This window comes from Sparus aurata, unplaced genomic scaffold, assembly GCF_900880675.1.
Source record: "Sparus aurata unplaced genomic scaffold, fSpaAur1.1, whole genome shotgun sequence".
In the NCBI taxonomy this organism is placed as follows: domain Eukaryota; kingdom Metazoa; phylum Chordata; class Actinopteri; order Spariformes; family Sparidae; genus Sparus; species Sparus aurata.
In genome coordinates, this window is record NW_022045111.1 from 16,763 (window position 1) to 42,326 (window position 25,564).

Below are 25,564 nucleotides of genomic sequence, written 5' to 3' on the forward strand. Positions count from 1 at the left end.
CTGACAAACTCTGCATTTATCCCGATAGGAGGACAGTACTCGAGTGTTGCATTTAATACTCGTTTTTTTCTTCCTCCGCTGCTCCTTCTTGCTCGTGTCTCTACCTGGAACTAACCTGCTTCTTCTAAGTCCCTCCCCCTTGTTCTCCCGACTGAACGACAGCTCATGACAATGTTGCAGACGACGAGGCTACACAGAGATGAGTGACAGATAAAACACCAGTTGCCTGAGCTTATAATATCATAAACACATTTTAAATACTGTTTTGACTTATTCGCTTTTATATTTTTTAAACTGAACTCGTATGCATTTCAAATAATAGTTCCTGGTATAAGAATTATAATAGAATAAACTTCTTTGTAGAAAGAACGTATTTATCATTTATCTATTTAACTTATTTACACTTAGACAGGGCTACACTCAGATTTTACAGTGACATTTTTAAGCATTAAAAATACACATGCACATTGGACATGATATGCTATGGTTGTGACATGCGTGCATATTAGTAAATAGATATCAAATACACAGTATCATTAAAAACTTACCGGAGTTAAAATGTTCTCCTGTCACCAGGAAGACCAAAGAGGAAGGAAAGGGGTCCTTTAAGTTATAGCTGCCCTACATCATTCCTGATTTTCCCCCAATTTAAAAAGTCTGATGTGTCAACGAAAAGGGACACATTTTCAATTGACCAGAGTAGTACATTGAAAACATTTCAAAATAATTATTTTTGTAATGTTTCTGAAATAAATTCGACTTGATTTACACATAATATTGATAAAGTTCAATTTTATAGAAGTTTTTGGACTCTTTAAAGCATTTTGATGAGACCTGCTTCCGGACATGGGTTTTTGTAGTCACTGGTCACATATCATATCATATCATATCATTTGGAATAAAAACAAAGTGTTAGACAACATGAGAACACACTTTGTGGTGCTACCCATGTCCTGTTTATTATTTAAGTTGGGCTTTTTAAAATACATCATGCACATTTTAAGCTAAAAACTGTCATTTATGTCACGGACATGTTTCGTCCCAGCCTCAAGAATCACTGATACTGACACACATACAACTACTTTATTTTTTTCAACATCACCAACGTCATGCTACGTCATGCTGCATGGTCTATATCTTAACTGCATCCGATTGTGCGCGCGCACGGTGAAAAAACAAATAAGAACATGGAAGCCATTCTGTATGAGAATATATTGAATTTAATCAAAAACGGCATTTATCCTGCCGATATGTCGGCAACTCAGCGGTCGAACTTCGGTCGCAAGTGTAAGAGCTTTGATGTGCGAGGTGAGCTTAATAGATGTATGCTGGTATTAAATACTCTGTTTTATTTGACTAAAGACTTAAACTATACTTTCATTAAGCCAGCACACATCGATGTACAACAACGGTGAAATAAGAGCAAAGAACATTCCTTATTCACAAAGATAGAATCCCAAACATTATGCTGCAGTGGACCAGACCGCGTGGCGTCACACATCATGACGACATCGAGGATCAGCAGAGACCCAACATGAGGAAACAAACTTTTGCTTTCTCTAAACGAAGTCATTAACTCGAGATAAACTCATTAACAACGATCATTGCAAGCTCAGCTGTCTTTAAGTGCTGTGATTAATCTAACATTTCAAAGCGTGTTATACAATTTGTATTAGAATAAAGTTGATAAATGAATACATGTACAAATTGTATCCTGTTGATCATGGCACAGTGCAACTGATTCTGAGCTTTTAACAACTCACGTATTCCTTTCACTTATTACAGGTGACTTGTTGTACTACACAAAGTACCCAGGTACAACTCGCTCAATGCGAGTGAAGGTCCTCTGTGGGGACAACACGGCAAAAGAGGCCTTTGAGGAGGCTCACTTGAGCAGTGGGCACCGCGGCCAGAAAGCCACTAGAGAGGCAATGTCTCTCAGGTTTTACTGGCCCGGAATGTCTAAGGACATCAATTTGTGGGTCAGTATGCTGCTACACTTTCCATACACACTGCTGGTCTCACAAAGATATTGCCGTTCTTCTGATAATACAATGTGTGGTTCGGGTGCAGTAGCAACAGTCATGTTTGGTAGGTAAATATGTGGCGAGTGATGCTCACTCAGGCGCTTTGTGCAGCAGAGATCCAGAGTGAGAGACTCAGGTGAGCCTGTATGTTGTTGAGGCTGCACTATGTAGCCACGCTGTGCTGCTGCACCACCTGGATATCTCTGTAGCTCCAGAAGGTGAAAGACCAGTAAAGGAATTTATTTTCAACTCCTACCAACTGGAAGTTCCTTTGTGTGTCCGGGTGCAAAAAATACAATCAGAAGTGTTTCTGTTTAGCTGCTACATGATGCAAAGATGGAAACTTGACCATGTTGAACTAATTTCACTGAAAATATCAAAAGAACATCTGTTTTACAGCATTCAGAATGACACAGCCGGTTAAAATGATGTTACTATTAATTAATTTTTTTCCTGACAGGTGAGACAGTGTGTGGCATGTAGGGCCTCCACCTCCACCTCCGAGCCACTCGCCACCTCCACCTCCACCTCCGAGCCACCCACCACCTCCACCTCCTCCTCTGGGCCTTCCACCCCCACCTCCACCTCCTCCTCTGGGACTTCCACCTCCACCGTCTCCTCTACTGGGCCACCCACCACCTCCACCTCTGGGCCTTCCACCCCCACCACCTCCTCCTCTGGGCCACCCACCACCTCCACCTCCTCCTCTGGGACTTCCACCTCCACCATCTCCTCTGGGCCACCTGCCACCTCCACCTCTGGGCCTTCCACCCCCACCACCTCCTCCTCCTCTGGGACTTCCACCTCCACCATCTCCTCTGGGCCTTCCGCCACCTCCACCACCTCCTGTGCTGGACCATCCACAGGTCGCTGGGACTCGCCTACAGTGGGCTCTCAGATCATCAAGAGTATGTTTCATAATTTGTAAAAAGAATTGATTATAATATTGAAAGATTTTGCACAGTACTGGTAAAAATCTAATTTTTACACTCCTTTTATAGCTGTGAAAGATGCATGGGAGGGAAAGAGAAGGTGTGTCCTCGGAGCGAGGATTGGGCCCATTAAAATCTTTTTTAAAGACATTTTTTCGACAGCACCAAAGAGACCACTTACAGATGAGGTGAGGTGTCAATTTCCTACATTTTTAAAAATGGTTTTCCTACTGACTGTTTTCAATGAAATCTTACCTTGATTTTTGACATTACCAAGTGTGTTTTAACCTGGTGTTTTAATGACAGGTAATGAACGCATACTTGGCCCTCCTGGTAACAGCGTTTAATAAGGAGGGTCCAGAGAAGGCCTATGGACTGGACTCGGGGAGGATGAGGACTGTGTGGCAACACAAAAGGCCAACTAAAACAAAGGTATTTAACAACATTATCTCATTTAGTTGTCCTAATAAGTAATCCACAACATATTATTTTGTTTTTGTTTCATCATTATTATTATTATTATCATCATTATACAGATCGACCCGGAGCATTTCAAGTACATTGTGGGGGTCTACAACGAAGGCCATCACTGGATGCTCGTGGTAATAGTTTCTTCAACTTGATGGTCATCTTCTAAGCAGCACATGCAGTCTGCACAGTGCTGCTGGAAAACTACACAGCTGCTAGTGCAGCATGATGTTAATTTCACCTCTAAAATATGTAGGTGATGAAGCCTGGAGAGAGGAGGACCCTGTTCTTGGATCCACTGGGGGAACATGAGGAGAAGATGCAGCACTGTAAGGACGTGACGAGGTAAATGAGTCTATCAGCATATTTTCAAATGAAAACAGTCTGAGCTTTAGAGGAAAGTATAAATAAAACTATAACTATAAATACTGGGCACCTTCAGGGTAATGTACGGGGAAAGTTACGTTAGTCATATTGATATTTAGCAGAACCCATCAAATAATTATGGCGTATCGGGCCACTACTATCATTTGGGCATAGAAAGCTTGTTAACCTGTTGCTTCCATGACAGCAGCGATCCCTTCCTCACCTCAGCCCCTGACACTAAATCCCATTTTAAAAGTGATCTGAATCATAGTATCATGTAGTGCTGAATCCTCTATCATCAACAATTATCTCAGGGCATTTATCATATAGAGCAGGTCTACTTCATACTCCTCATGATATTCATTCTCATAATATTCACTCAATGAGCAATCCTACCTGCCCACTCTGGACCTGTGCTGGGCTCATGGCTGATGCTTGGTGCTGCAGTTTCCAGTTATGTGCCGTCACATCATATCACATCACAGCCTGCCGTTACTTTATGTCACATCATAAAGTAACGGCAGGCTAGGAGGGCTATATGTTACAACGCCATGCAACTCATTGACTTGATAGGCCGATGAATTAACATGAACGGTGTAAAGTTGCAGTTTGTTCATCATCTTCATTGGTCATTTCAGACCGTAAGCTCATTTTATCGAAAAAGCTGCAGATTTGGCTGCATTTGTCTCCAGTGCTTTTCTTTTTTAATTCTTGCTTTTTCTGTGCCACCTTTGCTCTTTTTATTTTCCCCATTGTAAACACCCCTGCAAGTCTGGGGCTGGAGCCAGGCTACAAACAGCACTGACAGAGTGCGGTGTGCACGGACATGTCACTGCGTCTGCACAGAAAACAAACACGGCCCAGGGACAGCGGTGACAGCACACGCGTAATACCGACTCAGTGCCATGACTGACCGCCGGCCCAAAATAAATACAACTGAACAATTGACCACCGGCCCTTGCGGCCCAAAAGTGAGACCGTCCCACCGGGAATTGTCCCGGTCCTCCCGATTATCCACTGCTGACCTGATGAGTACCCACGTCATCGACTCTTTCGGCTAAATTCGAAAAATGGATAGATCTAAAGTCCCAAAGTGTTACTTCACTGTATCCAACAGATTTGGTTTCATATCGCAATTGTAAACTACATTATAAACATTAAAGGTTTCCCATTGAACCATAAATGTATTCAGTATTTACAGTTTTTAATGTTAATCCCCTCCTCTCCATCGTCATGTTTTCTTCCCCCACTTGTAGTATTCCACTCTTGTATGTACCACAAGTAACATGTGCATATGAGTGGTACCAAAAAAAAAAAAAAAAAAAAAACTATGAATTTCCATTGATCAAGTGCTGTATTATAAAGTGGACTTTTGATGAATATTGGAAGCAACTTGTTACGTTTGCATGTTCCATGTAATTTATGTTTATAGTTTTAATTGGAGCATCTTTATGTCTTTTAGGTCGTTCATCAGACACAAGGGGCTAAATCCAGGTCGATGGGCGTGTGAGACACTGCCTCACCCCATTGAACAGGATGAGACTGCATGTGGGGTCTTTGTACTGAAGGTCTGTATCACAGCATGATTAAAGGCACAATGTGAGGATTTGACTGAAAGACATTTTGAATCTCCAGCAGCAAGACAAACAAATTGAACATGTTAAACCCCCAAACTGGCTTTTAAGATTAAAGAGACCATCTAGAAACATTTTGACTTGATCTGAAACCTGCAACATGAAATATGCCAACGTCAACCACATTTAACTCCAACATTGATCAAACTGGGTTAAAAGCAAGTCTGAACTTTTAAATGTTTGATGTTACACACAATCATGGACACAATGATATTAAAACAAAAAGGCGATTGAGCCTTTACACAGAACGAGTCCATTGTGTTACGACTAGAGAAAACAAAAAAGGGGTGGACGCAAATGCAGACATACAGGAGGCAAGATAAGAGTGAACAAAAAGCAAGCTTTAATAACGCCAAAGCTGGGTGATACAAAAAAGACAGAACAAACTTAAAACACGTTTGCGGTCCCGTCGGTCCGTACTGAACTTGGCAAGAAAGCGTTGTCAGTGTGTGGGGGTCTGCACATGTACATAACCAGTCCTATTCTTCTTTGCACTTTGCACTATACTACTGTCATGTTTGTTCTGTGTTGTGTCTCCTGTATGTTCAGTTAGTCTGTAACTTTGTGTTTTGCTGCTGCCTACCTGGAACAGATCCTGGGTCTCAATGAGGTTTTACCTGTATAAATAAAATGTTCATAAAAAATAGAAAAATGAGTAAAAAGACAAAAAAAACTAAAGAAAACAACAACAAAGTAACAAAACAACAATGCTAAAAAGTGTGGGGACAAAAAAAAACAACAATTCAACAAAGTCCAAATCCAAAAGAACAAAGTAAGAAATCAAAATCCAAACACATACCATCAGAAAGACACAGGAGGTCATGGGGAATCACACACAACCAACTGACAAGGAGTGAGTAGAGAACAAAGACTTAAATGCACCGACACTGATGAGGGGATAAGGAGCAGGTGAGGAGAGAGAGGAGAGAAGAGGGTAGGTGAGATAACGAGGGGGGAAGCACAGAGGAGATATAACGCTGGCAGACAGAGGGAGACAAACATCCACAAGGTGGAAGGGAAAAAACACAGAAGATGAACATAAGGCACAACCAGACACAGAACCGTGACACATTGTTCTTGTCCATCCTCAGGTAAAGCTAAGAGTGAATTAGAATATTGTCATTATGACGAAATATACATTGAGAAAGAAAGAAACATATAGACGTTAATAAGAATGCCCAGGCGTTCTCCTTTTACATGCCTTGGGTTACTTTGAATAGTTTAAATCACACCAATAAAGACTAAATGTTAGTTTATTTTCTGCAATGGGTGGTCCAATATGTGTCAGGCACTTTTCATAAGATAACTGTTCCTCCCCATTATAAATCATCCATGAACCTTTTATTCACAGTTTGCTGCCTGCATTTTGAGGGATTGTCAAGTGGAATTTGATGCATCACCTCCCGGGATTAATGTGATTCGAGAGGAGATAGCAGTTCGTCTCCTAGAAAATACAGGTGTCTCTTAAAAATGTTATACATATCATTTTAGACTGGTTGGACAGGTGTTTTTGTCAAAATGATCAAATTAACACATTATCATGATAGTGTTATCAAGTCGCACAAACCTTGCTTATGATATAAAGAGTTACTTATCATCTACTTGTTTTTGCAGATGATTTGACTGAGCTCTGTCATCTGTGTGGGATGCAGGATGGTGACACTCACTGGGTAACTGCTGATGTTTTACATGTTCAACTTAAACATCCAAAGGCAACTGAACATTATTTGTTATATTCCACAGTACATATCCACACAAAACAAGACTTGAAACAGACGATGACCTGCTTTGCAAACAGAATAATTTGAAACAATTACTATTGTTCAACTATTTCACCGTAATATTTTGGTTCTTCTTTTGTCCATTCAGATTGGCTGCGACCTATGCCCGCGGTGGTACCACAGAAGCTGTGCCAAGCAGCCAGACACGGAGAGGATGAGAACCTTTCACTGCCTTGCATGCCAGTAATCAAATATATAATTAAAATATTTGAATACTGCTTTGTTCTGAGGCTGTTTTTGTTATGGAAATATTCAAGGTTTCAGGCATGAGTGTAACAAAGTGGATACATGATGCAAGCCGGCAGTAAGCTAGTATATACAGGGAGAAGGTAATTCAACATGTAAAACTTAGATACTGGGCTTTAATCTGTCAAATATAACCACAAAGAGGGAAAAAGGGTCATTTTGATATATCATATATGGAACGGGTTGTGTCTTTGCGTGGTGCAGGAAGGACAGCACGGCCACACAGGATTTGCTCTCAGTCTGGTTCCCTTTTACTGGTACAAAAATCAGCACCACACAGTCGTTATCCACAATGTTATGCAACTGCAAACATTCAGATCTCCAGCTCGGGAGTATTTTCCTCTACTCTACAAAAGACTCATACAATTCAGTATTATTACAGTCTTTTTCCATACTCTTCAGTATAACCAAACGTGTGATCGTATAGTGGTAATAATATGTACGACTGTCATCTGACTCTTACTGAGTGAGCACCTAAACAATGAGAGCTTTTGGCTTTCATATTTACAATAAAGACCTCAAAAACATTTTAAATACACATTTTGTCCATAGACAATTAACAGAATTGTCTTTTTTTTCTGTTGCTCTAAATAATGCAGCAAGTTTTTGTTGACAAAGTCTACCTAGTACAGAAACCTAACATCAAGATAATATAAAAATCACATTTAACAAAGCCTACCTGGTACAAAAATCAGCAACACGCAGTCGTTATCCACAATGTTATGCAACTGCAAACATTCAGATCTGTGTAATGAAAAGTAGAAAAATTACTATCCGGGGTAATATCAACGAAATGTTGCAAGCTAGCAAGTACATGGCTAGCTAATTAGCGTTATTGCCACATACAAACTACTCGTTGACAAAGTTACTATTTTGGCACAGAAACATCTGTTACTTTCAGTATACATGCTAGTAATCCTTACAGTGAAAAAAATATGCTACTCGTGGTTTCAAAAACCATTAGAACATTAAACACAGAAACATTGATTGCCGCATCGCGCACATGTACCCACCTCCAGCTCAGGAGTATTTTCCTCTACAGAGGCACGTACTGCACGGCACATAATTAGGAATCTGACTGTGTAGTTGGCTATTAACCCACCAGGTGGCTCCGAAACTATAAAATACATGTTTATAAGACGAGCATGTCTATTTTGTAGAAATTCACAACAGGTTATTTCAAACTCTGTTACATATAAACATATATAAAGTATTTCACCTGCCAAAAAGTGATTGCAGGTCCTAACTTGTGACAGAAATCTTGTTTCTACATCAACATTTCTGATACTATCAAATCTGTGGACAAAACAATGCCAAAATGCTTTGCCCTCTGCTCCATCAAAACCTCAGCCTTTGCTCTTAGGAGGTTTACCAAGTGCCACCCCCTGTCTCTACTCGTAAGAGCCTTCTTAAAGTCCCTTGGGAGGTACCTGCCTACTCCTAATTGGTCACTGTGGTGGGTTTAGGGTCCATCTATCCAATCAAAATGAAAACGAGGTGGTCTGCTCATCTCCCATAAAAGGCTAAATCTGTTACTGTCCCTCCTTGGGTCTTGTACTCCAAAATTACCTAAATGATCATTCTATCCCTTTCTGGAGATGTACACGTTTAGATATCTTTCTCCATCTGACATAGGAGTCAGGCTCCGTTTTACGAGTGGCCCTGTCTCCTGCTTACCTCTGACCCACACACAGCTGAATGCTGCCTCCAAGGTCCCATGGAGCTGTGCGCCCCCTATTGTCTACATTCCTTAAGTCACGCAAGGAGGAACAGGTTAAATTTAAACTGAGTTGAATTAAGGGCTCCGAATGTGTTGCAGTCCAGATACCTCCTAACGATGTACACGCGGCTCGGAGCGATGGCTGTAAGCAGGCGCGTCGTTAGACCTTGGCATCCGGGGCTATAGCCCGCCACCGCCAAATGCGGGTGAGTTTGTGTGCTGGGGGGTGAACTGAATCAGTTTACCACTGTGGCGGGTTCATTTCAGTCAGATTTGATCCAATTAATCTTAATGATCGATATCTTGGTTAGGGTATAACAATGCGCTTTCCACAACCCTAGAGTTAGATCCGGTCAAATGATGTGTTTCTGATTGGACCAAAGTGTCAGTTGGACTTCAGAGGAGCCGGAATTCAACATACGGCCGTAAGCGGTCATTTGGACCGCTGGATTTAAATCCTGTATTCTCTCATGTAAATACCCAACTGAGTGATGAATGCATTCATTGTGTCAAGATATTTAAAAAAACAACAACATTTTAATAAGTTTAATTATACATTCATCAATATTCATATCATCGCACATAGTAAACCGTAATTATTGCATATTTACACAAGATTTTAACAGAGAAAACTCAGAACAAGAGAATTAACTATTAAAAGTAACTTATTTGATTGTGAAATATTTTATTTTAACACTTAATAATATATGATAAAATAATAATAATAATCGAAAAAGCTGAAAACGAACTGATGTAAAACAAAAAAAGAGCCGTTGCGATCACTGGTCACAGATTACCTCCGCTCTCACAGTTACCACACACGTGTCCGACGTTTGGTTCCGTTGGCAGCTGTTTGGGACCGGCACTGCCTCCGGTTCTGTGTCTGCTGCTGCTGCGGTGGTTGCTTCCGCTGCTGCCCACCTTGTGCCGACTGCCACGGCCGCTTTCCCCTCCATGTATTCTGCCCTCAGCTCCTCTGCAGCTGCTGCAGGACTTTCCTCCGGCCTCACCTGCTGCTGGTGCTCCTTAGATAAGATGCGGGCATTGATCTCAGCCAGGTCGAGGATGTTATAGAAGACCAACACTGGCCATCTTCGCTGACACAGACACCGAGGCAGTGCAGGTCCAAAAGAGCTGCAAACGGAACCAAACGACGGACACTTGAAATGCCACAAGCCCGTGTGGTAACTGTACGAGAGCGGAGGTAATCTGCAGACTGTGACCAGTGATCACAACGACTCTTTGTTTGTCTTTGTTTTAGATCACTTTGTTTACAGCTTTTTCGATCATTATTATTATTATTATTATATGATATGTTATTTAGTGTTAAAATGAAATGTTTCATAATCAAATAAGTTACTTTTAATAGTTAATTTTCTTGTTATGTTTTCCCTATTAAAATCGTGTGTAAATATACGAAAATTATGGTTTACTATGTGCGTTGAATATTGATAAATATAAACGAAATAACAATAACTTTAATTATAATTAAACGTATTAAAATGTACACTTTGGTGTTAATTCGATATTTCGTTTTTAAAAAAAATATCATGACACAATGAATGCATTCATCACTCAGTTGGGTATTTACCTGACAGATTATAGAGTTTAAATCTAGCGGTCCAGATGACCGTTTACGGCAGTTCTAGTAGCGTTGTATTCCAGCTCTTCTGAAGTCCAACTGACACTGGTCACGGGGGATCCGCTGTGTGACAGCGGAGAGTCAGCAGCTGGATTTTGCACCCACGGTCAGTGGTATAGTAGGTGTATAGGTAAACAAACAAACAACAACCACCCCGACCATTATTCATCGTATTATTACATTTGTGGGAAGTTATTACAATAAAGATTTTCACGTCCCCACAAAGAAATCCCTGCAAACGTAATATTTATTAAATGTGTGGGAAATCGCGTGTTACGTTTGTAGTTGGCAGCGGCTCTTGTGGAAAATGTATTACATTTGTGGGTTTATTACATTAAATGCTGCAGATTTGTATTATGTTTGTGGATTTATTGACGATGTTTTTCTCTTAATACCCCACAAAGCCTCCTATAGGCCTAATGCAGATAGAAAATGAAGCCAAGAAATTATAAAAGGGAATGTTCTACCTGCTCTAACAGCCTGTGCACACAGCACAGGTCTTGGCTATAATATCTTAAACGTAAACATTACTCAGTAGGCCTAGTGAGGGAAAAATAACTTTATTTGTGATTAAAATATGACGATGAGGACCCCGACGATTGGCCTTCCTTTCCCTCTCAAACTATGTTGAAATTGCATCTTTAAACAACCCAATTTTCCAAAATTTTTGAAATTTTCCCGGACCTCGTTAAAAAAGACTATCTGCGGGCAGTGATGCCGGTATCTGACCACTTTTTTCATTAACGAGTAATCTAACAAGTCAATATTTCCAAACCAGTAATCATCAAGTTACTTATCATTGTTTTTTCCTTAGTAAAAATGTAAGTTTTTGCTTTCTTCATGTCTAGGGGAATGATGTCACGTTTGCAACAAGTCACATCTCAGCACGAGCACAACTCACGTGTAATACCAGCAGCGACACCAACACAACAACAATGGAGGGAGGAGAGAGATGCACGTTTTCTAGCTGGAATACAGTCATTATTTTGAGTTCCTCTCAGCTAAAGATGAGAATATTAATGTTTGTTGTTCACCCTGTGCTGGCGACAAAGTACTATCAAGCTTCGAATGAGTTTTAAGGAGTAATCAGTAATCAGATTACTTTTTCAGAGTAACTGAGGCAACACTGCGCGGGGCTAAAGCCCCGGATGTTTTGCACTCCTAGCGACGCCCCTGGCTGTAAGTAACCATTTGAACGCAGTGTTGAATGATAGAACTAGTCGATGGTAACAGGGCTCACAAGTCAACCTGGACGCTGCGCTCTCAGTGCCACAGCTAACAACCAACAGCCAACAGGGGTCTCCACGCCGCTCTCGAGCCCCTCGGGCGTGAACAAATGCCTCAGACTGTTCCACCCACGAGTTGTTTGAGAGTACAGACATTCACGACAAAGCTATAAGACTGTCAACATGCAGTTTTGGAAGATTTATAGACGGTTGTGTTTTTTTCTGACAGACACAGTCACCTACACTGTCACTGTGTGCTCTGTAGTGCTCGCCTGGCATCTCCGTATGGAAGAGTATTAGTGTTCAAGCCACGTCAAAACGAATACACATATATACATGACTTTTATGTTTTTCCTGGTTAGTGGACATGGCCGAGGACACCTCTCCAGACGGGGTTCTCAAACCACACCACCAGCACATCTGGGTCTCTGTCCGCTCGTATCCCCCCTTAATATGCAAAATATTAGATTGACCCAGTCTGACGTTCCACTCTGTGCCACCTGCGGCCGTTTTATGGGGTACAATAACGTTATGACTACCGGCCGGTTCGGCCTGGAACACTCCCGAACCTCCTGATGGCCAGCCACCCCTGGACACAGAATATTTGTGTTCAGTTGACACATGCAGTAGGCTTGGGCAATCATCTCTGTGCTTGTAACGCTGCTGCTTCTTCATATATATCATGCATATATATATATATGAGTTGTGCTCGTGCTGAAATGTGACTTGTTGCAAACGTGACATCATTCCCCGAGACATGAAGAAAGCAAAAACTTACATTTTTACTAAGGAAAAAACAATGATAAGTAACTTGATGATTACTGGTTTGGAAATATTGACGTGTTAGATTACTCGTTAATGAAAAAAGTGGTCAGATACCGGCATCACTGCCCGCAGATGATGCCGGTACCTTTTTTAACGAGGTCCGGGGAAATTTCAAAAATTTTGGAAAATTGGGTTGTTTAAAGATGCAAGTTCAACATAGTTTGAGAGGGAAAGGAAGGCCAATCGTCGGGGTCCTCATCGTCATATTTTAATCACAAATAAAGTTATTTTTCCCTCACTAGGCCTACTGAGTAATGTTTACGTTTAAGATATTATAGCCAAGACCTGCGCTGTGTGCACAGGCTGTTAGAGCAGGTAGAACATTCCCTTTTATAATTTCTTGGCTTCATTTTCTATCTGCATTAGGCCTATAGGAGGCTTTGTGGGGTATTAAGAGAAAAACATCGTCAATAAATCCACAAACATAATACAAATCTGCAGCATTTAATGTAATAAACCCACAAATGTAATACATTTTCCACAAGAGCCGCTGCCAACTACAAACGTAACACGCGATTTCCCACACATTTAATAAATATTACGTTTGCAGGGATTTCTTTGTGGGGACGTGAAAATCTTTATTGTAATAACTTCCCACAAATGTAATAATACGATGAATAATGGTCGGGGTGGTTGTTGTTTGTTTGTTTACCTATACACCTACTATACTACTGACCGTGGGTGCAAAATCCAGCTGCTGACTCTCCGCTGTCACACAGCGGATCCCCCGTGACCAGTGTCAGTTGGACTTCAGAAGAGCTGGAATACAACGCTACTAGAACTGCCGTAAACGGTCATCTGGACCGCTAGATTTAAACTCTATAATCTGTCAGGTAAATACTAGGGCTGTCAAAGTTAACGCGTTAACGCAACATCCTCTTAACGCCGTTAATTTTTTTAACGCGCGATTAACGCTCGGTATAAAAAAACAAAAAACAAAACGCGCATTGAAAGATTTATGGCCGTCAGTGGCACCTGTAGTCTTGATCCAGAGGGTGGCAGAAAGGGAATCAGAAGAAGATGCAGCAGGGTTGGCGGTTCGGGAAAAACACGGTGGACTGAAAAGTGAGGAAATTGAGAAAGGACTTACCGTAAAATACCAAATAATAGCCGGGGGGTTTAGTTGTTTCAATCACTTAACAGACCAAAAGGCAATTTGGGACAGGCGTTTAATTCCTTCCTCCTCACAATAATCCTGGATGAAAACATTACAAACTTCTCCAGCTTCTCGGTGAATTCTCTGGCATCCTCCTGTAAGTGAAGTTGCTGCGGCGGAGGAAACGATTCGCTGCAAACTCCTCATCTCTGCTGTCACTCACAGTGGCGGACATTTGTTTCTCCATCATCCTGATAATTCTGCGGGACACTCTCTCGTGGCGTGCCCGTTTGCTGATAACTCATCCCCGCATGTTTATCTCAGGCTCCTCGCTAGCCTTCTTCCTCCCTCCAGCAGGCAGCCTGGTCCTGCTGCTGTCCTCCTCGGACAGACGCTCAAGCTCCGTTTCTCTCACTCTCTTCTGGTCGACAGAGAAACATCTAGCGGCTGCTTCTCCCGAGTTTTCCTCTGCATATTTTAACAGAAAGTTTGAATTTCAAGTGGTACTTTTTATTGTTTTGCTGCACCGGAGCCATGGCGATCATCAGTGTGATACTGACTGACAGAAAGCAGCACACTGCGTGAAAAAGGCGAAGAAGAAAAACTTGCAGTGTCAGTGGACACCTCTTCTTCCTTAATTTTTTTAAAAATAAAAAATTATACCCGACATTTATTTGGAACCAGCGGTTATTTACCAAAATATACATCTGCACCGGCGTTTAAAGGGACCCTGTGGATAATTGAAACCCGTATATTATTTGGTCATTTACGGTATGAACGGCAAACTACTTTCGAAACACTGCCAGATGGTTCGGTCGATAGGACAAAAGTTATCTGCATGTACTATCGACATGAAATGACTTACCATCGAAGTACATTGAGTCTCAAATATCACTTGCAAGCCAAACACAGGGCAGATGCAGAGAGCCCCCCCCCCCCCCCCGCCAAAAATGTTCATAATGCAAGCATATTTGTCCTTTCTTATGTTGTTAAAAGTATTAAGAACATTAAAAAATACATCAAGGTACATTTAGAACAGAAAAAAATGTGCCAAAAAAATTGCGATTAATTTGCGATTAATCGCGAGTTAACTATGGACAAAATGCGATTAATCGCGATTAAAAAAATTAATAGTTTGACAGCCCTAGTAAATACCCAACTGAGTGATGAATGCATTCATTGTGTCATGATATTTTTTTAAAAAACGAAATATCGAATTAACACCAAAGTGTACATTTTAATACGTTTAATTATAATTAAAGTTATTGTTATTTCGTTTTTTTAAATGTAGGCCTATATTTATCAATATTCAACGCACATAGTAAACCATAATTATTGTATATTTACACACGATTTTAATAGGGAAAACATAACAAGAAAATTAACTATTAAAAGTAACTTATTTGATTATGAAACATTTTATTTTAACACTTAATAATATATCATATAATAATAATAATAATAATGATCGAAAAAGCTGTAAACAAAGTGATCTAAAACAAAGACAAACAAAGAGTCGTTGTGATCACTGGTCACAGTCTGCAGATTACCTCCGCTCTCGTACAGTTACCACACGGGCTTGTGGCATTTCAAGTGTCCGTCGTTTGGTTCCGTTTGCAGCTCTTTTGGACCTGCACTGCCTCGGTGTCTGTGTCAGCGAAGATGGCCAGTGTTGGTCTTCTATAACATCCTCGACCTGGCTGAGATCAATGCCCGCATCTTATCTAAGGAGCACCAGCAGCAGGTGAGGCCGGAGGAAAGTCCTGCAGCAGCTGCAGAGAAGCTGAGGGCAGAGTACATGGAGGGGAAAGCGGCCGCGGTAGTCGGTACAAGGTGGGCAGCAGCGGAAGCAACCACCGCAGCAGCAGCAGACACAGAACCGGAGGCAGTGCCGGTCCCAAACAGCTGCCAACGGAACCAAACGTCGGACACGTGTGTGGTAACTGTGAGAGCGGAGGTAATCTGTGACCAGTGATCGCAACGGCTCTTTTTTTGTTTTACATCAGCTCGTTTTCAGCTTTTTCGATTATTATTATTATTTTATCATATATTATTAAGTGTTAAAATAAAATATTTCACAATCAAATAAGTTACTTTTAATAGTTAATTCTCTTGTTCTGAGTTTTCTCTGTTAAAATCTTGTGTAAATATGCAATAATTACGGTTTACTATGTGCGATGATATGAATATTGATGAATGTATAATTAAACTTATTAAAATGTTGTTGTTTATTTAAATATCTTGACACAATGAATGCATTCATCACTCAGTTGGGTATTTACTTGAGAGAATACAGGATTTAAATCCAGCGGTCCAAATGACCGCTTACGGCCGTATGTTGAATTCCGGCTCCTCTGAAGTCCAACTGACACTTTGGTCCAATCAGAAACACATCATTTGACCGGATCTAACTCTAGGGTTGTGGAAAGCGCATTGTTATACCCTAACCAAGATATCGATCATTAAGATTAATTGGATCAAATCTGACTGAAATGAACCCGCCACAGTGGTAAACTGATTCAGTTCACCCGCCAGCACACAAACTCACCCGCATTTGGCGGTGGCGGGCTATAGCCCCGGATGCCAAGGTCTAACGACGCGCCTGCTTACAGCCATCGCTCCGAGCCGCGTGTACATCGTTAGGAGGTATCTGGACTGCAACACATTCGGAGCCCTTAATTCAACTCAGTTTAAATTTAACCTGTTCCTCCTTGCGTGACTTAAGGATTGTAGACAATAGGGGGCGCACAGCTCCATGGGACCTTGGAGGCAGCATTCAGCTGTGTGTGGGTCAGAGGTAAGCAGGAGACAGGGCCACTCGTAAAACGGAGCCTGACTCCTATGTCAGATGGAGAAAGATATCTAAACGTGTACATCTCCAGAAAGGGATAGAATGATCATTTAGGTAATTTTGGAGTACAAGACCCAAGGAGGGACAGTAACAGATTTAGCCTTTTATGGGAGATGAGCAGACCACCTCGTTTTCATTTTGATTGGATAGATGGACCCTAAACCCACCACAGTGACCAATTAGGAGTAGGCAGGTACCTCCCAAGGGACTTTAAGAAGGCTCTTACGAGTAGAGACAGGGGGTGGCACTTGGTAAACCTCCTAAGAGCAAAGGCTGAGGTTTTGATGGAGCAGAGGGCAAAGCATTTTGGCATTGTTTTGTCCACAGATTTGATAGTATCAGAAATGTTGATGTAGAAACAAGATTTCTGTCACAAGTTAGGACCTTTTGGCAGGTGAAATACTTTATATATGTTTATATGTAACAGAGTTTGAAATAACCTGTTGTGAATTTCTACAAAATAGACATGCTCGTCTTATAAACATGTATTTTATAGTTTCGGAGCCACCTGGTGGGTTAATAGCCAACTACACAGTCAGATTCCTAATTATGTGCCGTGCAGTACGTGCCTCTGTAGAGGAAAATACTCCTGAGCTGGAGGTGGGTACATGTGCGCGATGCGGCAATCAATGTTTCTGTGTTTAATGTTCTAATGGTTTTTGAAACCACGAGTAGCATATTTTTTTCACTGTAAGGATTACTAGCATGTATACTGAAAGTAACAGATGTTTCTGTGCCAAAATAGTAACTTTATCAACGAGTAGTTTGTATGTGGCAATAACGCTAATTAGCTAGCCATGTACTTGCTAGCTTGCAACATTTCGTTGATATTACCCCGGATAGTAATTTTTCTACTTTTCATTACACAGATCTGAATGTTTGCAGTTGCATAACATTGTGGATAACGACTGCGTGTTGCTGATTTTTGTACCAGGTAGGCTTTGTTAAATGTGATTTTTATATTATCTTGATGTTAGGTTTCTGTACTAGGTAGACTTTGTCAACAAAAACTTGCTGCATTATTTAGAGCAACAGAAAAAAAAGACAATTCTGTTAATTGTCTATGGACAAAATGTGTATTTAAAATGTTTTTGAGGTCTTTATTGTAAATATGAAAGCCAAAAGCTCTCATTGTTTAGGTGCTCACTCAGTAAGAGTCAGATGACAGTCGTACATATTATTACCACTATACGATCACACGTTTGGTTATACTGAAGAGTATGGAAAAAGACTGTAATAATACTGAATTGTATGAGTCTTTTGTAGAGTAGAGGAAAATACTCCCGAGCTGGAGATCTGAATGTTTGCAGTTGCATAACATTGTGGATAACGACTGTGTGGTGCTGATTTTTGTACCAGTAAAAGGGAACCAGACTGAGAGCAAATCCTGTGTGGCCGTGCTGTCCTTCCTGCACCACGCAAAGACACAACCCGTTCCATATATGATATATCAAAATGACCCTTTTTCCCTCTTTGTGGTTATATTTGACAGATGAAAGCCCAGTATCTAAGTTTTACATGTTGAATTACCTTCTACCTGTATATACTAGCTTACTGCCGGCTTGCATCATGTATCCACTTTGTTACACTCATGCCTGAAACCTTGAATATTTCCATAACAAAAACAGCCTCAGAACAAAGCAGTATTCAAATATTTTAATTATATATTTGATTACTGGCATGCAAGGCAGTGAAAGGTTCTCATCCTCTCCGTGTCTGGCTGCTTGGCACAGCTTCTGTGGTACCACCGCGGGCATAGGTCGCAGCCAATCTGAATGGACAAAAGAAGAACCAAAATATTACGGTGAAATAGTTGAACAATAGTAATTGTTTCAAATTATTCTGTTTGCAAAGCAGGTCATCGTCTGTTTCAAGTCTTGTTTTGTGTGGATATGTACTGTGGAATATAACAAATAATGTTCAGTTGCCTTTGGATGTTTAAGTTGAACATGTAAAACATCAGCAGTTACCCAGTGAGTGTCACCATCCTGCATCCCACACAGATGACAGAGCTCAGTCAAATCATCTGCAAAAACAAGTAGATGATAAGTAACTCTTTATATCATAAGCAAGGTTTGTGCGACTTGATAACACTATCATGATAATGTGTTAATTTGATCATTTTGACAAAAACACCTGTCCAACCAGTCTAAAATGATATGTATAACATTTTTAAGAGACACCTGTATTTTCTAGGAGACGAACTGCTATCTCCTCTCGAATCACATTAATCCCGGGAGGTGATGCATCAAATTCCACTTGACAATCCCTCAAAATGCAGGCAGCAAACTGTGAATAAAAGGTTCATGGATGATTTATAATGGGGAGGAACAGTTATCTTATGAAAAGTGCCTGACACATATTGAACCACCCATTGCAGAAAATAAACTAACATTTAGTCTTTATTGGTGTGATTTAAACTATTCAAAGTAACCCAAGGCATGTAAAAGGAGAACGCCTGGGCATTCTTATTAACGTCTATATGTTTCTTTCTTTCTCAATGTATATTTCGTCATAATGACAATATTCTAATTCACTCTTAGCTTTACCTGAGGATGGACAAGAACAATGTGTCACGGTTCTGTGTCTGGTTGTGCCTTATGTTCATCTTCTGTGTTTTTTCCCTTCCACCTTGTGGATGTTTGTCTCCCTCTGTCTGCCAGCGTTATATCTCCTCTGTGCTTCCCCCCTCGTTATCTCACCTACCCTCTTCTCTCCTCTCTCTCCTCACCTGCTCCTTATCCCCTCATCAGTGTCGGTGCATTTAAGTCTTTGTTCTCTACTCACTCCTTGTCAGTTGGTTGTGTGTGATTCCCCATGACCTCCTGTGTCTTTCTGATGGTATGTGTTTGGATTTTGATTTCTTACTTTGTTCTTTTGGATTTGGACTTTGTTGAATTGTTGTTTTTTTTTGTCCCCACACTTTTTAGCATTGTTGTTTTGTTACTTTGTTGTTGTTTTCTTTAGTTTTTTTTGTCTTTTTACTCATTTTTCTATTTTTTATGAACATTTTATTTATACAGGTAAAACCTCATTGAGACCCAGGATCTGTTCCAGGTAGGCAGCAGCAAAACACAAAGTTACAGACTAACTGAACATACAGGAGACACAACACAGAACAAACATGACAGTAGTATAGTGCAAAGTGCAAAGAAGAATAGGACTGGTTATGTACATGTGCAGACCCCCACACACTGACAACGCTTTCTTGCCAAGTTCAGTACGGACCGACGGGACCGCAAACGTGTTTTAAGTTTGTTCTGTCTTTTTTGTATCACCCAGCTTTGGCGTTATTAAAGCTTGCTTTTTGTTCACTCTTATCTTGCCTCCTGTATGTCTGCATTTGCGTCCACCCCTTTTTTGTTTTCTCTAGTCGTAACACAATGGACTCGTTCTGTGTAAAGGCTCAATCGCCTTTTTGTTTTAATATCATTGTGTCCATGATTGTGTGTAACATCAAACATTTAAAAGTTCAGACTTGCTTTTAACCCAGTTTGATCAATGTTGGAGTTAAATGTGGTTGACGTTGGCATATTTCATGTTGCAGGTTTCAGATCAAGTCAAAATGTTTCTAGATGGTCTCTTTAATCTTAAAAGCCAGTTTGGGGGTTTAACATGTTCAATTTGTTTGTCTTGCTGCTGGAGATTCAAAATGTCTTTCAGTCAAATCCTCACATTGTGCTTTAATCATGCTGTGATACAGACCTTCAGTACAAAGACCCCACATGCAGTCTCATCCTGTTCAATGGGGTGAGGCAGTGTCTCACACGCCCATCGACCTGGATTTAGCCCCTTGTGTCTGATGAACGACCTAAAAGACATAAAGATGCTCCAATTAAAACTATAAACATAAATTACATGGAACATGCAAACGTAACAAGTTGCTTCCAATATTCATCAAAAGTCCACTTTATAATACAGCACTTGATCAATGGAAATTCATAGTTTGTTTTTTTTTTTTTTGGTACCACTCATATGCACATGTTACTTGTGGTACATACAAGAGTGGAATACTACAAGTGGGGGAAGAAAACATGACGATGGAGAGGAGGGGATTAACATTAAAAACTGTAAATACTGAATACATTTATGGTTCAATGGGAAACCTTTAATGTTTATAATGTAGTTTACAATTGCGATATGAAACCAAATCTGTTGGATACAGTGAAGTAACACTTTGGGACTTTAGATCTATCCATTTTTCGAATTTAGCCGAAAGAGTCGATGACGTGGGTACTCATCAGGTCAGCAGTGGATAATCGGGAGGACCGGGACAATTCCCGGTGGGACGGTCTCACTTTTGGGCCGCAAGGGCCGGTGGTCAATTGTTCAGTTGTATTTATTTTGGGCCGGCGGTCAGTCATGGCACTGAGTCGGTATTACGCGTGTGCTGTCACCGCTGTCCCTGGGCCGTGTTTGTTTTCTGTGCAGACGCAGTGACATGTCCGTGCACACCGCACTCTGTCAGTGCTGTTTGTAGCCTGGCTCCAGCCCCAGACTTGCAGGGGTGTTTACAATGGGGAAAATAAAAAGAGCAAAGGTGGCACAGAAAAAGCAAGAATTTAAAAGAGAAAAGCACTGGAGACAAATGCAGCCAAATCTGCAGCTTTTTCGATAAAATGAGCTTACGGTCTGAAATGACCAATGAAGATGATGAACAAACTGCAACTTTACACCGTTCATGTTAATTCATCGGCCTATCAAGTCAATGAGTTGCATGGCGTTGTAACATATAGCCCTCCTAGCCTGCCGTTACTTTATGATGTGACATAAAGTAACGGCAGGCTGTGATGTGATATGATGTGACGGCACATAACTGGAAACTGCAGCACCAAGCATCAGCCATGAGCCCAGCACAGGTCCAGAGTGGGCAGGTAGGATTGCTCATTGAGTGAATATTATGAGAATGAATATCATGAGGAGTATGAAGTAGACCTGCTCTATATGATAAATGCCCTGAGATAATTGTTGATGATAGAGGATTCAGCACTACATGATACTATGATTCAGATCACTTTTAAAATGGGATTTAGTGTCAGGGGCTGAGGTGAGGAAGGGATCGCTGCTGTCATGGAAGCAACAGGTTAACAAGCTTTCTATGCCCAAATGATAGTAGTGGCCCGATACGCCATAATTATTTGATGGGTTCTGCTAAATATCAATATGACTAACGTAACTTTCCCATGTACATTACCCTGAAGGTGCCCAGTATTTATAGTTATAGTTTTATTTATACTTTCCTCTAAAGCTCAGACTGTTTTCATTTGAAAATATGCTGATAGACTCATTTACCTCGTCACGTCCTTACAGTGCTGCATCTTCTCCTCATGTTCCCCCAGTGGATCCAAGAACAGGGTCCTCCTCTCTCCAGGCTTCATCACCTACATATTTTAGAGGTGAAATTAACATCATGCTGCACTAGCAGCTGTGTAGTTTTCCAGCAGCACTGTGCAGACTGCATGTGCTGCTTAGAAGATGACCATCAAGTTGAAGAAACTATTACCACGAGCATCCAGTGATGGCCTTCGTTGTAGACCCCCACAATGTACTTGAAATGCTCCGGGTCGATCTGTATAATGATGATAATAATAATAATAATGATGAAACAAAAACAAAATAATATGTTGTGGATTACTTATTAGGACAACTAAATGAGATAATGTTGTTAAATACCTTTGTTTTAGTTGGCCTTTTGTGTTGCCACACAGTCCTCATCCTCCCCGAGTCCAGTCCATAGGCCTTCTCTGGACCCTCCTTATTAAACGCTGTGACCAGGAGGGCCAAGTATGCGTTCATTACCTGTCATTAAAACACCAGGTTAAAACACACTTGGTAATGTCAAAAATCAAGGTAAGATTTCATTGAAAACAGTCAGTAGGAAAACCATTTTTAAAAATGTAGGAAATTGACACCTCACCTCATCTGTAAGTGGTCTCTTTGGTGCCGTCGAAAAAATGTCTTTAAAAAATATTTTAATGGGCCCAATCCTCGCTCCGAGGACACACCTTCTCTTTCCCTCCCATGCATCTTTCACAGCTATAAAAGGAGTGTAAAAATTAGATTTTTACCAGTACTGTGCAAAATCTTTCAATATTATAATCAATTCTTTTTACAAATTATGAAACATACTCTTGATGATCTGAGAGCCCACTGTAGGCGAGTCCCAGCGACCTGTGGATGGTCCAGCACAGGAGGTGGTGGAGGTGGCGGAAGGCCCAGAGGAGATGGTGGAGGTGGAAGTCCCAGAGGAGGAGGAGGTGGTGGGGGTGGAAGGCCCAGAGGTGGAGGTGGCGGGTGGCCCAGAGGAGATGGTGGAGGTGGAAGTCCCAGAGGAGGAGGTGGAGGTGGTGGGTGGCCCAGAGGAGGAGGTGGTGGGGGTGGATGGCCCAGAGGTGGAGGTGGTGGGTGGCCCAGTAGAGGAGACGGTGGAGGTGGAAGTCCCAGAGGAGGAGGTGGAGGTGGGGGTGGAAGGCCCAGAGGAGGAGGTGGAGGTGGTGGGTGGCTCGGAGGTGGAGGTGGAGGTGGCGAGTGGCTCGGAGGTGGAGGTGGAGGCCCTACATGCCACACACTGTCTCACCTGTCAGGAAAAAAATTAATTAATAGTAACATCATTTTAACCGGCTGTGTCATTCTGAATGCTGTAAAACAGATGTTCTTTTGATATTTTCAGTTAAATTAGTTCAACATGGTCAAGTTTCCATCTTTGCATCATGTAGCAGCTAAACAGAAACACTTCTGATTGTATTTTTTGCACCCGGACACACAAAGGAACTTCCAGTTGGTAGGAGTTGAAAATAAATTCCTTTACTGGTCTTTCACCTTCTGGAGCTACAGAGATATCCAGGTGGTGCAGCAGCACAGCGTGGCTACATAGTGCAGCCTCAACAACATACAGGCTCACCTGAGTCTCTCACTCTGGATCTCTGCTGCACAAAGCGCCTGAGTGAGCATCACTCGCCACATATTTACCTACCAAACATGACTGTTGCTACTGCACCCGAACCACACATTGTATTATCAGAAGAACGGCAATATCTTTGTGAGACCAGCAGTGTGTATGGAAAGTGTAGCAGCATACTGACCCACAAATTGATGTCCTTAGACATTCCGGGCCAGTAAAACCTGAGAGACATTGCCTCTCTAGTGGCTTTCTGGCCGCGGTGCCCACTGCTCAAGTGAGCCTCCTCAAAGGCCTCTTTTGCCGTGTTGTCCCCACAGAGGACCTTCACTCGCATTGAGCGAGTTGTACCTGGGTACTTTGTGTAGTACAACAAGTCACCTGTAATAAGTGAAAGGAATACGTGAGTTGTTAAAAGCTCAGAATCAGTTGCACTGTGCCATGATCAACAGGATACAATTTGTACATGTATTCATTTATCAACTTTATTCTAATACAAATTGTATAACACGCTTTGAAATGTTAGATTAATCACAGCACTTAAAGACAGCTGAGCTTGCAATGATCGTTGTTAATGAGTTTATCTCGAGTTAATGACTTCGTTTAGAGAAAGCAAAAGTTTGTTTCCTCATGTTGGGTCTCTGCTGATCCTCGATGTCGTCATGATGTGTGACGCCACGCGGTCTGGTCCACTGCAGCATAATGTTTGGGATTCTATCTTTGTGAATAAGGAATGTTCTTTGCTCTTATTTCACCGTTGTTGTACATCGATGTGTGCTGGCTTAATGAAAGTATAGTTTAAGTCTTTAGTCAAATAAAACAGAGTATTTAATACCAGCATACATCTATTAAGCTCACCTCGCACATCAAAGCTTTTACACTTGCGACCGAAGTTCGACCGCTGAGTTGCCGACATATCGGCAGGATAAATGCCGTTTTTGATTAAATTCAATATATTCTCATACAGAATGGCTTCCATGTTCTTATTTGTTTTTTCACCGTGCGCGCGCACAATCGGATGCAGTTAAGATATAGACCATGCAGCATGACGTAGCATGACGTTGGTGATGTTGAAAAAAATAAAGTAGTTGTATGTGTGTCAGTATCAGTGATTCTTGAGGCTGGGACGAAACATGTCCGTGACATAAATGACAGTTTTTAGCTTAAAATGTGCATGATGTATTTTAAAAAGCCCAACTTAAATAATAAACAGGACATGGGTAGCACCACAAAGTGTGTTCTCATGTTGTCTAACACTTTGTTTTTATTCCAAATGATATGATATGATATGTGACCAGTGACTACAAAAACCCATGTCCGGAAGCAGGTCTCATCACAATGCTTTAAAGAGTCCAAAAACTTCTATAAAATTGAACTTTATCAATATTATGTGTAAATCAAGTCGAATTTATTTCAGAAACATTACAAAAATAATTATTTTGAAATGTTTTCAATGTACTACTCTGGTCAATTGAAAATGTGTCCCTTTTCGTTGACACATCAGACTTTTTAAATTGGGGGAAAATCAGGAATGATGTAGGGCAGCTATAACTTAAAGGACCCCTTTCCTTCCTCTTTGGTCTTCCTGGTGACAGGGGAACATTTTAACTCCGGTAAGTTTTTAATGATACTGTGTATTTGATATCTATTTACTAATATGCACGCATGTCACAACCATAGCATATCATGTCCAATGTGCATGTGTATTTTTAATGCTTAAAAATGTCACTGTAAAATCTGAGTGTAGCCCTGTCTAAGTGTAAATAAGTTAAATAGATAAATGATAAATACGTTCTTTCTACAAAGAAGTTTATTCTATTATAATTCTTATACCAGGAACTATTATTTGAAA

The 25,564-nt window shown here is 41.0% G+C and overlaps 2 protein-coding genes across 2 annotated transcripts; one reads left to right on the forward strand and one right to left on the reverse strand.

Moving 5' to 3' along the window:
* The first annotated feature begins 1,250 nt into the window (after positions 1 to 1,250).
* LOC115577703 (uncharacterized) lies at positions 1,251 to 7,395 on the forward strand. The gene is made up of 9 exons (XM_030410609.1): positions 1,251 to 1,308; positions 1,786 to 1,982; positions 3,266 to 3,391; positions 3,496 to 3,561; positions 3,684 to 3,772; positions 5,256 to 5,361; positions 6,779 to 6,884; positions 7,042 to 7,097; positions 7,297 to 7,395. The coding sequence occupies exons 1-9, from the start codon at positions 1,251 to 1,253 to the stop codon at positions 7,393 to 7,395; spliced, it is 903 nt and encodes a 300-aa protein (XP_030266469.1).
* An 11,091-nt stretch (positions 7,396 to 18,486) lies between these two features.
* LOC115577708 (uncharacterized) lies at positions 18,487 to 24,628 on the reverse strand. Its single transcript, XM_030410610.1, has 9 exons — positions 24,571 to 24,628; positions 23,897 to 24,093; positions 22,488 to 22,613; positions 22,318 to 22,383; positions 22,107 to 22,195; positions 20,520 to 20,625; positions 18,998 to 19,103; positions 18,785 to 18,840; positions 18,487 to 18,585 (listed from the first exon to the last, which is right to left on the reverse strand). Exons 1-9 carry the CDS (start codon positions 24,626 to 24,628, stop codon positions 18,487 to 18,489), a joined length of 903 nt encoding a protein of 300 aa, XP_030266470.1.
* Between the last annotated feature and the right edge of the window lie 936 nt (positions 24,629 to 25,564).

Coding starts and splice junctions, on each gene's coding strand:
- LOC115577703 (XM_030410609.1), top strand. CDS start 1,251: ATGTCGGCAACTCAGCGGTCGAACTTCGGTCGCAAGTGTAAGAGCTTT. Junction 1,309..1,785: donor TAAGAGCTTTGATGTGCGAG/GTGAGCTTAATA, acceptor CACTTATTACAG/GTGACTTGTTGTACTACACA. Junction 6,885..7,041: donor TCGTCTCCTAGAAAATACAG/GTGTCTCTTAAA, acceptor TTGTTTTTGCAG/ATGATTTGACTGAGCTCTGT.
- LOC115577708 (XM_030410610.1), bottom strand. CDS start 24,628: ATGTCGGCAACTCAGCGGTCGAACTTCGGTCGCAAGTGTAAAAGCTTT. Junction 18,841..18,997: donor TCGTCTCCTAGAAAATACAG/GTGTCTCTTAAA, acceptor TTGTTTTTGCAG/ATGATTTGACTGAGCTCTGT. Junction 18,586..18,784: donor AGGATGGTGACACTCACTGG/GTAACTGCTGAT, acceptor TTGTCCATTCAG/ATTGGCTGCGACCTATGCCC.